The sequence below is a fragment of the Pinus tabuliformis genome, chromosome 3_2 (genome assembly GCF_031772625.1).
Source record: "Pinus tabuliformis cultivar Carrire ecotype Pingquan chromosome 3_2, CPIR1, whole genome shotgun sequence".
Lineage (NCBI taxonomy): Eukaryota > Viridiplantae > Streptophyta > Pinopsida > Pinales > Pinaceae > Pinus > Pinus tabuliformis.
Genome location: NC_142302.1, coordinates 967161858 through 967176824, shown reverse-complemented (window position 1 = coordinate 967176824; position 14967 = coordinate 967161858). Strand labels below are relative to the sequence as shown.

Below are 14967 nucleotides of genomic sequence, written 5' to 3'. Positions count from 1 at the left end.
TTATGATCCGAATTCGCAAGATACACAAAATTCTCACCACAAAACTCTTCAATCACTTATCCTATAATATTAAACACCACATTTGCTTTGATGAAACCAAAATCCTTGCCTCAACATCACATTAATCTTTTTGCATTATTAGCAAAGCTTAACAATTTTAGTCGTGAAGGCTACTATAAACTCAACAATTCATCAAAACAATCAATATTTCAAAATTGTCACACAATGCAACTGCAAAAAATATTAATCAATGAATCTCATCTTAAACTAGGTCTGTCTCCTTCCACTACATGTTCTTTTTGTATTGGCCTATCTTTTGGGGTACATGTTTTTCATTTGTTGTGTCCTTTTCCTTTGGCTTTATGTTCTCTTTATGTTTGTCTCTCTTTTTAATATACATGTTTCTCAGTTGTTACCCCCATTCTCCTTTATAGATCTTTGTTCTTCATGAACTAATTCTCCATAGATATCTATTCTTCATGAACTAATTCTTTTCTATTTAATTAGAAATGTCCTACTTTTAACACTAATGAAGGAAAATCTTGAATGGGAAATTGATATAAAATCTACTTTGTCACATCTCTACCCACTAATACTATGTAATGATTTGCTTATATTAAACACTAAATATGCCAACATTTAACATCATGTCATGTTCCAAAAAAGTTAAAAATTAATATGGCATGGGACAAACCGCCTATTTTACATAGAAACCACCCATACCATATATGGAATGATTTGAGAAAAATGTAATAGATTCAAACTTAGAGAGAATAAAATGTATATAGTATGTACACATTTGTCAACTTTAACAATCAAATCACAACAGATAAACAAACTCTTTATCCTACCAATAAGAAAATCTCATATACTAATTCACTGTCTATTTTAACGTTAAAGTTAAATTATTATTTTAATAATATCACTTAATACCACATAATACAATATCCGTTAAAATAAACAAACATATTTATTAATAATTTTTTATGTTTAAAGTTATTTCCGGAAGACACGTGGTGAGCTCAGGTCTTGGGAACAATTAGGTTCCACACGTATAAGGCAAGGTCCTTATCATTATTATAGCAATGAACAACTATACTAAACCAAACATTTATAATTATTATATTGCGTTGAAATCTAAACATTCCTTAATTGGTGATAAGTTTCAAGTGGATGATGATAAATCGAGTTGCGATAGAATCTAAATAGATTTAGTGGAGAAAAGAAACTTCAAATTATCATCACGTGTAAAGGTAGTTAAATATTAAAATTATTATTTACAGATTCAAAATTATTAAAAATTAAAGTTATATCATTTTTAATTTCATACAATCTCAAATATATTTTAGTTATGTTAATTTAATATATAATTTTTAAGTTCACACAATCTCAAATATATTTTAGTTATATTAATTTAAATTAATAAATATATTATATTTAATGGGTTATTTAAACCTACCAAAAATAATATTAAAATTATATAATTTAATTTAAATTTAAATATTTTAAAATTATTTTGTTTAGGTACATAAAAAGTTAAATTAAGATTACTAAATTTTAGAATGGAAAATCAAATATAAAATTAAAAAAAAAAATAATAACATAAATTTATAATTATTTATTTATAAAATAAAAGTAATGTAATAAATTTAATTATATTTAATGGGAGAATGAGAAAAACACATCTTTATTTTTAGGATTTAAGTATATTCTAAAATTGTTTATGTTTGGCTAAAAGCTCTTTTTTTTAGGAGGTAAGGAAACAATTTAATTGCCCAAGACCCAGGCACATCTCTTAAGAGTGAAAGCCTACCTGTTTACGGACCACCAACTGGTTATTCTAGGTGGGGTAGCGGTTAAAATTACCATGAACAAAGGTATTATTATTACTTATTATTATATTAAAAACATATTTTAATAAATTTAATTATAAAAAATATATACATTAGTTAAAAAAATAAAACACATATATATTAATATAAACCATATTACTTAATAGCATTTCTTAATTTTTGGTGATGACATCCAACAATGCATTATTTAATTAGTTGTTTTATTTTTGTTATGAATTTTTTATGTTTATTATTTTTTAGTTTAATTAAATTATATTTAACTTAATTGACAAGTACTAACTACTATATAATGCTTGTTAATATTCATAAGCTTAAATATTATATATTAAATTAATTATTAATTTCATTTCATTTTAAATTATTTATTAAATATTGTTTTATTTTTATTTAATTGATAAAATGGAAAAACAGTGAGTCAATAATTAATTAAATATATAGTACTTCTATTTACTAAATAAAGTGTTTTTCTATTATCATAACAAGTGACAATCTAAAAAAAATACAAATACAAAAGCCTTTATTCTAAATGAGATTACAATAAATTCATGTGTATTTTGATAATATTTTGCTGATCACTTTTATGTTAATTATGGATTTTGAAGAACAATTAATTTTACTATACTTCAAATAACAATTAATTTTACTCCACCAAAATCTACCATCCACATGGGTTCAAAACACTTAACCCAATTTTAGGGTTACAACAATCTCTCAAATAAACTTTCAACCCAAATTTACTTACGGCTACAACAGTCTCCCGGATATCATTTAACAGGACAGTTGTCAGGTTATGATTGTCTCTTACAGTACAGGTGTTATCCAGCTGGCACTGAAGTACACTCAGAGATGTAATTAATTATATATATTTATATATTCCACTCTGCAAAGGTGCTTATTGCTATCTCAATATGAAAGGAAGTAGGATTAATTCCCATTGGTATGGTTCAGGACTTCTCTGAAACTCTCTTGGTGGTTAGAGTGAACAAACCGTTATGAATCTAAAAATATTTAATGGAATATTTAAGAACATAATATTTAATGTTTTGATTCGAATAATTTTTTTTTTCTCACATTTATGTATTGATTGGAAATGTGACTTCATTATAATAATGTGATCACTATCATAATTATAAACAATTTTAATATAAATGATATATATTTATTCGTATTTTTTTCCGAAGGTGGTAAAACCTATCAACTCAGGGGTCAAACCAACAGTGAGGACAGCCATCTCTGGCTGCTATCCGCGAATGCTAGGTTTGACTCATCACTGTTAAATAGGAAAACCACGCCACCTGGCATAACCCTGCTGGTGGTCCGTAATCGGGAGTAGGCTCTCACTCCTGCCAGATGCCTCTGGGTCTTGGGCCGTTAACCTGTTTCCTTACGTCCGAGGAAGACGAGCTCTTATATAAATTGAAATATATATTATTAAATTTAATAAATAAATAAATAATTGATAGTGTTGATTTAATGAGTAAGTAAGAGTTGAGATATTTTGTATTGATCATAAATGGAATAAAAAAATAGTGGGGTCGTTTATTTTTTCAGCCTAATTAATACAAGCTAAGCATGTTATTTGGGGGAATTGAACACACCTTGTGAGGGAGTTAATAGTCCACCTAAGCTATTTTATCTATCTTACTTGACTAAATTTAATAATATTTAAACATAACAATATAAAAAGTAGGAGGTTGAGAGATATATGAAGAAAAAACATAATATTATGTACAAATTATATTTCAAACAAATTACAAAATAGTTTTCAAGGTCCACGTGTTTCAAACCACTTACTGTGATTCACCATCATCTTTGTCTTGATGATGAACCACAATAAGTGGTTCGAAATGCGTCGATCTTGAATACTATTTTGTAATTTCTCCCAAAGATAATTTGTACAAATTATGAATCACATAAGCCTACATGCTGAGAACATAATATTATGTATTGTAAATTAGCCTATGGTTGAGTCCCAGACCTTAAAACACTTTTGCTATTGAAAGGTCACATAAATGTATTGTAAATCAATGAAGAGGGTTAACTCAATTGGTTGAGTCCTCATCATTAAAACACCTTTGTTATTGAAAGGCCATAGGTTCAATTCTCTTGACACCCTCGGGGTTAGGCTTTGTGGCTGAGTTGACAGAAAATGATCCCTTAAGGTGGATCTCCCTGATACAAATATTTTGTGGACGTGATCCCTTCGGGTGGATCTGCGTGAGGCTGTGTGGTTGAGTTGACAGAAAATGATCCCTTCGGGTGGATGCTGATACAAATATTTTGTGGACGTAGTAGTCACCGATCTTCGGGAGGTTGAGTTGATAGAAAATGATCCCTTCGGGTGGATTTTCCAAATACAAATATTTTGTGGACGTAGCAGTCACTGATCTTCGGGGTCTATCACGGGTTCAATTTTTCTATGGAAAGGTATCTTCGGGGTCTATCACGGGTTCAATTTTTCTATGGAAAGGTCACAGGTCTCTTGACACTATTGGCACTAGGGTACGTGATTGAGCTTGATTCCTTCAATTGGATATTTTGTGGATGTAGTAGTCACTGATCTTCGGGGTCTATCACGGGTTCAATTTTTCTATGGAAAGGTCACAGGTTCAATTCTCTTGACACTCTTGGCACTAGGGTATGTGATTGAGTTGGATTCCTTTAATTGGATTCCATGATTGAGCTGGATTCGAGCTGGATTCCTTCAAATGGATCTGCTTAGTACAAATATTCCATGGACATCCACAAAAATAAATAAATAATTATGTATTGTAGATGAAAAATGTGGAGGGTGGAGGGGAGAAAAACATAATATAAGACAAAGATAAAGAAAGATACAAAGAAAAAACATAATATTATAAAACTATATAAAGATAAAAATAAGAAAGAATATTAAGAAACGCGTAATATAAATTAAAATGAAAAAATATATTGAAAAAGACATAATTAGGCCGATAGGCCTTCCTTTGAAAGGGACCTTTCGTCGTCTTTCTCATTCTGACGCTGACACCTGGCGAACTGACAATTAGCTTCGTCTTCGTTCAGGCTTTATTCTCATCTGACCCCTGGCGGAGTGGGCATTTTTTCCCGTATTCGTTCAGGAAACGACTTAGCGGTTTTTACGACACCATTACCTGCATATCGGCCTCAGGGACGGAGGTATCCATGGATGTCGCCTCACTGATTGAGCCTACATCACGAACAAGCTGAAACCTCGAAGTTCTGGACTGGTGAGCCCTATCGCCCCTCGCAAGACGGAGAATCATACTAAGGGGGCATTCGGTGGGACATTTTCTTCTGCTAAGAATGGGCGCACAGGGGTTGCACCTCGAACTGCTCTCGGTGATATTACGAATGGGGTCGAGTCCTGTAAGGCTCCAGCCTCTGCGGTTAAACAGAAGAAGGCGCGGGGAAGAATGCGAAAATAGGTTCTAATCCGAGATGTGAACTAACGGAGGAGGAAAAGCAGAAGGCCAACGCTTGGGCTTGAGAAAGAATCGAGAGGGTTCAGTTTAGTGGTAAAGACATGGAGGTGTTGAAGGCAAAGATCGCAGAAGAAGGTATGTGGGTTTTCTAAGGCCAGACATATCGCTGGACAACGAGGCAGAGATCAAGAAGTCTGTCAATGGGGTTACCTCAAAGGCATTGCGTTCGGAAGACAATGATGCTTTACCCCTTTTGTCAACAGAAAAATCAGGGATAGCAGAAGTGGCGTCTGGATCTGGTATCCCTAGTGCAGTTTTCAATCTGGCGACGACTGTAATTGGTGCAGGAATTATGGCACTGCCTGCAACAATGAAAGTTTTGGGTCTGCCATTATGCTTTGCAGTGATAATCCTGATGGGTATTCTCTCGGAAATAAGCATTGAGTTGCTGGTCAAGTTTTCTGTTCGCCTGAAAGCTTCTAATTATGGTGAAACTGTTGAATCTGTTTGTGGGCACTCTGCCAGGGTTTTATCAGATATTTGTATTATTGTAAACAATGCAGGGATTATGATTGTTTATTTAATTATCATGGGAGATGTGATGTCCGGATCTTCGCATCACCAGGGGCTTTTTGATCAATGGACAGGAAAGGAAGGGTGGTGGAGCGATCGGAGACTGATAGTTTTCATCACAATGGTATTTGTTCTGGCGCCTCTCTGTGCTCTTAAGAAGATAGATTCATTGAAATTCACATCTGCTGCATCTGTTGCAGTTGCAGTTGTTTTTGTTGTTTTGTCATCAATTATTGCCTTTGTTAGGCTTATAGAAGGCAAGATCGAGAGGCCTCGGCACCCACGTTAACCCGAGGCACTGTCCAACAGAAAACGGGAAGTGCAAAACGAGAATCAGCGAGGGTGGGTGGAATAGCTGTTATTATCATCATTGGTATGAAGGATGGCGCATCACATGTTGGGCACAGTGGTGGAAGTCGCAGATCTGGCCTTGGATGCATACGAGCTCAGTCACCGCCGCAACAAAACCAATAACCCTGACCACTGCACGCAATTGCAAGCAGCTTTGGACAATGAGCGATTGGAGAATCACAGACTGCGGGCCACTTTGGATGAATATGAAACCATTATTCACCAAATTAATGCCCTTTCCAAAGAAACCCCCGATTCTCAGATGCCCCACTACGAATCATGCCCTTCAGATGTGAGTGAGTTTCCCTTTACCTTCGTATTTCTTTCATTTATTATACCAAGATAACAATTCAATCAATATTAATGATTATTACATTAAGAGTAGGGTAATTATTGTACGAATTGACGAGGGTTTTGTATTCTGAGACCTTTGATCATCCAATTGTCTGATAGCACCATCCAACCCAAATTATGATGGATCGTATTCCTTAAGGGCTGCCACATCTCTCTGATTCCCGAGCAGCTTTGGCCTAGGCTATTTTACAAAGCATGCCCCAGATAAATGCTGGCTGCAAGCACTTTTAACCATTTTTATACAAAGATTCTTGGAATTATATTACTACGAGATGATGATTCACATATTTAAATTTTACTTTCAGAAACTTGGTAAAAGTTACAACTCATATTGATATAATTTATCAGTCATTTGAACCCTTGATTTATTAAGCATCGAACCGTATCAAAAAATCCATTGCAAATTTCCAGTAGCTTAAAAGATACGGGGTAAGATCGATTTAAAAGATCTAGGTTAACATGGATTTATCTACAAGGCTTTGTTTTGGGATTTTTTGTCGTTTAACATTAAATTTGATACATTATTCTTTTTTCCAGAGTATAATTTATTAACATTATTCAAGATCTCTCCACCCTGGGATTTAAAAGAAACCAGCTTTTCTCTGTGCAATTACATGTTTTCAGTGAATCTATTGCAGCCCCGGGGTGGGATTTGTCAGCCTGCTATCATGATGGAAGTCTGTCTGTAGTGCTCCTGACATATTATATAATTAATCTTTTGGGGCATGCTAGATCAAAAATCTAAAGCTAACATGAATTTTATCGAACTAGTATGATTTTCTTCGCTGAAGCTATTTGAAAATTGCTCTCCCAGGCTAACTTAACTCATATCCAGTTTGATTCTTTGCCAGCAAGTCGAACTTCCTGACAGCCACTTAATTCTGTAACTTGTGAGTTATTTGCTCCCTGGCCAGTCCGATTGGCAGGCAATTGGAAAATCCCGTACAAATGTCTATAAGGAAAAGAAAACCCTTATTTTGAACAATTTTTGCTGATTCGAAATCGGTCTTACGCTCTGGCCTCACCAACTCATTCACCCAGCTGAATTTTTCAACTTTGATAAATATTAAATAATGACCATTACCAATCATTTATCAGAGTTAAAGATATCGATTCATAATATTTGGAGATATTTTCCATAATCACTTACAATGCTTGCCCCATAATTAGCAGACCAGACAGTTTGACATTGGAACTGAGTGCAGAATAAATCTAAGAACTGTTGTTTGGAATACTACCTTTTAGTCTGAAGTTGGCAGCAACTTGATCCTGATGAATTTTCTTTTCTGTTTCAGTTGTATGAACAGTTGGTGAAGACTCTGGAATCTCCGACATTTTTGGAAAAGTTACAAGCTTTACGACAAGATATCAAAAAAGAGGATACTGCCAGTGTGGAGTTTGAAGGTTTGCAGATTTCTTATCTCGGGATTACTTTTTGCAGGTCTCCATGGACCATAAATCCATGGTTTTAGCCTAACATGTTGCAGTGAGCCTGCGACCCCCTGCAGTATCTCACACAACTGATTTTTTTCACAAATGCTATAAACAATTTCAGTTCCAATATTAAACAAAGCATCACCACAGTCTGCATTTCAATTGAAAACAAGTTTAAATAGTAAATAATCACTCAATTGCAACCACTATTTGAATTGATGGGCAATGTTCTTGGCATTCGCAATTCCACCAGGTACACAATGCAGGGCCATATAAAGCACTCGTTCATCGAGCTGCAAACGCAGGACATATCGCTGGACAACGAGGCAGAGATCAAGAAGTCTGTCAATGGGGTTACCTCAAAGGCATTGCGTTCAGAAGACAGTGATGCTTTACCCCTATTGTCAACAGAAAAATCAGGGATAGCAGAAGTGGCGTCTGGATCTGGTATCCCTAGTGCAGTTTTCAATCTGGCGACGACTGTAATTGGTGCAGGAATTATGGCACTGCCTGCAACAATGAAAGTTTTGGGTCTGCCATTATGCTTTGCAGTGATAATCCTGATGGGTATTTGCTGGTCGAGTTTTCTGTTCGCCTGAAAGCTTCTAATTATGGTGAAACTGTTGAATCTGTTTGTGGGCACTCTGCCAGGGTTTTATCAGAGATTTATATTATTGTAAACAATGCAGGGACTATGATTGTTTATTTAATTATCATGGGAGATGTGATGTCCGGATCTTCGCATCACCAGGGGCTTTTTGATCAATGGACAGGAAAGGAAGGGTGGTGGAGCGATCGGAGACTGATAGTTTTCATCACAATGGTATTTGTTCTGGCGCCTCTCTGTGCTCTTAAAAAGATAGATTCATTGAAATTCACATCTGCTGCATCTGTTGCAGTTGCAGTTGTTTTTGTTGTTTTGTCATCAATTATTGCCTTTGTTAGGCTTATAGAAGGCAAGATCGAGAGGCCTCGGCTGCTTCCTGATGTTGGGTCCAAAAGGGCAATTTTGGATCTTCTCGTGGTAATCCCAATCATGACCAATGCATACATATGTCATTTCAATGTACAGCCGATCTATAACGAAATGCAGGATAGAACGCCTGCTAAGATGAACAGGGTTGGAAGGATCACCACAGTGCTGTGTGTGTTGGTGTACGAATCTACTGCAATATCAGGTTATCTTCTATTTGGGCAATCTACAGATTCAGATATTTTGTCAAATTTTGACAAAGACCTTGAAATTCCTTTCAGTTCCATTCTTGATAACATTATTAGGGTTGGATATGTGCTCCATTTGATGCTTGTTTTTCCTGTGATCCATTTTTCACTTCGGCAGACAATGGATTGCATGGTCTTCAAGGGATCGAAGCCCCTCTCTGAGAGCAACAGGAGGTTTGTCATCTTGGCTATCACTGTTTTGGTTTTTCTTTACATGGGATCTACTTTGATTCCCTATATTTGGGTAGCTTTTCAGTTCACAGGAGCAACCACAGGTCTATCTTTAGGTTTCATATTTCCTGCTTTGATAGCCCTGAGGTCTCACCCCAACCAACGAGAGGAAAGCTTAGGATTAAGGAAGAAGATTCTCCCGTGGGCTATGCTTGTCATGGCATTGGTTGTGAGCATTATAGGAGTTCTTGGAAATCTTTTAAATCTTACCACTGGAAATAACTAAATATATTCTAGAAGTGGCGCTATGTTGGGAAGTGCCTTATTCTTATAATGTTATATCTCATCAGCCTAATTTTTTTCAAGGCTTGCTGATTCAGACAGAAGAACTGAAAAGCACTTTGTGATTTATCCATGCACATAATTGAGCATACAGGCAAGAACACTTGAATATGGGATGTAGACACAGTCTAATTCCATGAGTTATAGCTCGCTTTTTCATGCCAAGTGTCTTGCTTGGGTTGTACAATCTGCAGTTTAAATTGGTTTTAACTCTTTTTGAAAGCAGAGAGATATCATGTGTTAAAATGCATTCTTCTTGCTAGAGTTGAAAAAACCCTACTGAAATACATGAATGTTTGTTTTGTTCAGCGTCTGAGCCAAGCAGTATGATCTCCTTCTAAAGGCCTACAGTTATTTTTATGTTGCATGCTTTTAAGTATGATAGTAGTTTGCCCAGGAAGAAAAACTTCAACAAATGAGGATATGCAACTGAGAAACAGAGTAAAGGAACATGATTGATTCATGGATGGGGAAACAACCTGCAAAAATTAGAAACCATCTTTCTTGAATCTTCATTGACTTGAAATCATACACAGGTATGATTTTTTGGTCATTGGTATTGCCAGTTTAGTATATTTATATTTTTGCAGTTACATTATAGGCATATGAGAGGCCAACATGTTATTCCCAAAAGTTTTAGTACACTGCAGCCTGTTTTATTGCTCCTAGAGAGACTCTTTGCATGCACTATCGACTTTTCAAGTTTGGTACCATACATACTCACGGACATTCCTTCATCGGGTTTAAATAATTTGTTGACTGCATGGAATTTTAGGCATTTTAAATCATGGAGGCTTGCATGTTCATGCTTTGGTTCCACAGCCTATAATTCTTGATGTAATTTTTGTTGTCTAATAATGGAATATAAGATGCATTTTCAAAGCAGAAATACCTTTGTTTCCATAGCTTGATGGATTCCACCCAAACAAAGCCATGTTTATGTGCATGGGACCAATCGTTGCATCATGAAGCGCTGTATATTATGTGTGCTTCCTTGTACATGATATTTTACATCCAAGGATAACTGTTTCTTATCTATGGATTTGATTCCGTTTCCAAAATTCAAGTTTACTGTTGCTTTTTCATATATACTTTTGATATAATTCTTGAAACAATCTTTTACATACTGGTGTAGCTGCTTTGTTAACTGTTTCTTATCTATGGATTTGATTCCGTTTCCAAAATTCAAGTTTACTGTTGCTTTTTCATATATACTTTTGATATAATTCTTGAAACAATCTTTTACATACTAGTGTAGCTGCTTTGTTAGAGTCGTTCTCCAGATAATTTATTACCATGTTGGCATGCTATTTTTACTAACCCAACAAAATTAGTAACCAGTCAAAATCTCATCCACGTGACACAGGATCAAAACCCCAGGTAATCACTATAACCCTTAATTTTTTCATGCAAAGCCCACCATCATCCATCAGTAGGTAATCACTATAACCCTTAATAAATAATATTGTATTAAAAAAATACAAAACAAGTAAAAAATAATAAATAATATTATATTAAAAAAATATTAAAATTAACTGAATTAAAAATAATAAGAATTAATAATTAAAAAGAAAGTAGGTAATCACTATAACCCTTAATAAATAATATTGTATTAAAAACATACAAAACAATTAAAAAATAATAAATAATATTATATTAAAAAAATATTAAAATTAACTGAATTAAAAATAATAAGAATTAATAATTAAAAAGAAAGGTACCTCAACCACACACTCCATTACACATTATAATGACACTCCATTACACATTATAATGGAACTCCCTTAATTCCAAAGTTAAATTAAACGTATCTCAAAGTTAAATTGACCAACTCTGTTAATTCCAAAGTTAAATTAATTGTATCTCAAAGTTAAATTGACCAATTTCAGTTTAGGCATGAATTGTTAAATAATATGTTATCATTACAAATGACTATATATCAAATGTAGGTATGAAATATTAAATAATATGTTATCATTAGAAATGACTATGATTATATATGAAATGTATGTATGAAATAATGCGAAAAAGGTTAAATTTAACATGAAAATAGAAGGAAATAATTCCATTAAAATGTTAGTACATGATTTTTATACTAAATGGAAGTCAAGGAAAAAAAACCAACCATTTTGTTTAGTTGATAAAAACATATTATTTTAAATCTAATAATCATAATGAGAAATAAATTGTGAAATTCATAAATGTTAACCATTAAATAATTAATTGTTAATAATTTTTTCAAAACAATAAGATCAAATTTTTAATTATTAAATTTTAAAAATTATAATATATATTATTCATTTTTGTTATGGGGTCCTTCATTTTTATGAGCTGAATACATATCTATAAATGCATTTTTTTATCATTTTTCCAATTTCCATACTATTTTTTTAATTTAAAAAATCTATCGGCCTCTTTTTGCACTTTTTAGGGCAATTGCTAGTAGTATAGTATTATATCAAAACACAATAAAGTGAAGAAAAATATTATTAAAAAACAAAAAAATATATATATTGAAAAAACATAGTATGATAAAAATATTATATTTTTTTCAAATTTATCTCTATCATCACTGTATAATATATTTTCACTTAAACCTACGCTCATAAACAAAGTTATTAAATCTATTTCATATTTTATATTTTCACTTAACACTAAAATGAACACTAAAAATGAAAAATGAACACTAAAATGCTAAAAATTTAACACACTCACTGTTCATATTTTTTTTTTCATATAACATGCGTAGCCGGCAGTGTGGGGACTATGACACTGACAATACTGACCGTGTTGTTGGAAGTCGGTGGAATCATTCCCCATGGAGACCGCCACGTAATTAAATACACACACAGCTGACGGCGAAACTTACGGAGCGAAGGAGTAGACGCTTGAGTTACAAGAGAGCGTGGACTGATTGCCTCTCACTACCGTAACACGGACTGACTTGCGGCCCCACCACAGGCGCCGCCACTGCGTGCCACGAAGAACGATGCCACCGTGAACATGCACCATCAGTCGGGTGAGGATAAAACGCGGCGGGGCCACTTAACATTGCCGGCGCCGAATGAAACTCCCGAGGCGAGTCCCAAACCGAGCCATATCCGAGAGGTCGGAAATGAGACACGTGGACCGGCAGAACCTCGCAAGTGGTGGGGCCAGGTACTCAGAAGTGCGTCAGCAGACGGGGAATGCTGCTCGAGTTGCCCCCACACAGCCAGTCTGCCACATCAGCAATGAGATTTAAAGGAGATAAAATGCCTCTAAACTGAAAATAACATCTTCCATACCTATCTAACGATTTAATCTTTGATTTATCAATATTTGAATTGAATATAATTCTTGGTTTTTTTTATTTATTTTTAATGGTTTCCAGATTCCTTCAGACTGGAACTTGATTTTGTGGAAGACTTGGTGGGACAGGATTTTTCAACTTTGAATATAGTATTGCTGGTAATGCCCGGTGTTAATAAATAAATTTATAATTTATATCTATATATATATATTTATTAAAATATATATATTTTAATAAAGATTTTAATTTTTTTTAATAGTTTATATAATTATATATAAAAATTTCTATTAATATATAGGTTTTAACATATAATTACATGTAGATTTTCATTCTCGTTTTTCTCTTTAGATACTTCTTCCTCCCCATTAACCTTTTATACCATAATTCCATTATATACATTCTTAAAACTTTATTTTATGATATTATTATAACATCAGATCTTATTATATCATCCTTCACCCTTACTACTTTTTTTGAATTGATTATCTCATTTATTTTGAATGGTATAGAAAAGGTTTAACATTTTTATGACCACTTTTTTTAAATAGATGATGTTGATTAAATTTTGAAGTAATATTAGGAAACCTTTTGTTTTTTATGTTAATTATCATTTGGTTGTACATTAGGATCTTATTCGTAACATACTCTCATTGGAAAATTAATTATATATATATATATATATTTAAATGGTTTAACAAAATAAAATTGTATTTTATTACTTTTATTTCTATTATTTAATATGTTCATTTATTAACTAGCATTTTTATATGAATTAAACGGTTGATAAATGAGAATAACCATAAAATAATTTATGTGGCATTTGTAATGCTTATAATTTGTAAGGATTAAATAGGAGTGGAGGTAGGATACAAAAAATGTTAAGTTTCTTTAAGTTTTCCCAACTGCTCCCTACAATTACAGAAGTAAACTGCAGTCATTTCCTTAATTTCTGGAAACCAACTGCAGTAATTTCCTTAAATTATGGAAATCAACTGCAGTTAATTAATTTCTTGTTGGGAGCTTCTGAAGTAGTCCATTACTCCATCTGGAGTTCTCGATCTGTGGAACACTTGACACATAGCCAACAGAAGCTTGATGGAAGCTTGGCTATATATATTTCTGTTTGGTCCCCAAGCTTGCATCTCAATCCCCTTCAATTTTACACCATCAAGTTGAAAGAGCAAAGCTTGGAAGTGCCTTCAGAGTTTCTGTAGTGATTTTTCCTGTTTCCATGCGTTTTAATATATTTGCCCTCACGATTCTACTTGGTTTCGCGATCATATTCGACTGGTTGTGTTCCATTTCTTCTCAGCTTGAAGCTATTGATTGATGTATCATGTTTTCATTAATCTTGTTGGTGTTTGAGAAAATTGGGGTATAAAGTTTTGGAGTTTATAATATCCAAACCACTCAATAAGGAAGGCCTCATATTTCAGTCGGTAAAATTCATTCTGGCACGGTAGTTTGGTACATTTCTCCTGTGTCCACTCCAGTGTTACCATTGTCTATTTGTATAACCGAAAGGTTTTATCACCGTTTGTGCAACGTTGATACGCTAAAGTTGTTTTTAGCACTTATTCGAGGGCTTTTTTGTTCGAGGTTTTTCTGTAAGCTATACGCTGAACAAGTTATCAGCAGTGGTTTGCGTTTTTCCCGGAGTAGGTTGAAGGTGTACCCAGGAAATAAATCCTTGCAGAGGTGCATTGCTATGTCAATAAATTATTGCAGAGGTGCATGCTATTATTTGTGAGAAGCATCAATGGCCGGAGGTATGTTTATTTTTCTTGGGCATCAAGTTTTTTACATTTTTTACGATTTCTTTTAGTTCCGCATTAAAGAATCGTTATTTCTAGCATTTGGTATCAGAGCTGGTTTTATCTCTGCCTTGGTGTTTATAGACATGCTCTATTTTGCTAATGCCATATTTAGAGAATTTTATGAATTAAGGCAT

The 14967-nt window shown here is 33.8% G+C and overlaps 2 protein-coding genes across 5 annotated transcripts; both read left to right on the top strand.

Annotated features, from left to right (window-relative positions):
• The first annotated feature begins 5056 nt into the window (after positions 1-5056).
• Positions 5057-6382, top strand: LOC149183845 (amino acid transporter AVT6E-like). Its single transcript, XM_089417266.1, has 2 exons — positions 5057-5975; positions 6098-6382. The coding sequence occupies exons 1-2, from the start codon at positions 5631-5633 to the stop codon at positions 6323-6325; spliced, it is 573 nt and encodes a 190-aa protein (XP_089273392.1). The 5' UTR covers positions 5057-5630; the 3' UTR covers positions 6326-6382.
• Positions 6383-6466: 84 nt separating this feature from the next.
• On the top strand, positions 6467-9776 carry LOC149183844 (amino acid transporter AVT6E-like). 4 transcript variants are annotated; one of them, XM_089417263.1, is made up of 4 exons: positions 6467-6494; positions 7852-7960; positions 8244-8557; positions 8680-9773. In XM_089417263.1, exons 3-4 carry the CDS (start codon positions 8251-8253, stop codon positions 9666-9668), a joined length of 1296 nt encoding a protein of 431 aa, XP_089273389.1. In that variant the 5' UTR covers positions 6467-6494; positions 7852-7960; positions 8244-8250; the 3' UTR covers positions 9669-9773. The 4 variants fall into 4 exon arrangements, with proteins under 4 accessions (XP_089273389.1, XP_089273390.1, XP_089273391.1 ...); XM_089417264.1 differs by lacking the exon at positions 6467-6494 and having other exon boundaries at positions 7907-8042; positions 8680-9168; positions 9330-9517; XM_089417265.1 differs by lacking the exon at positions 6467-6494 and having other exon boundaries at positions 7907-8042; positions 8680-8813; positions 8936-9204.
• Positions 9777-14967: the final 5191 nt, after the last annotated feature.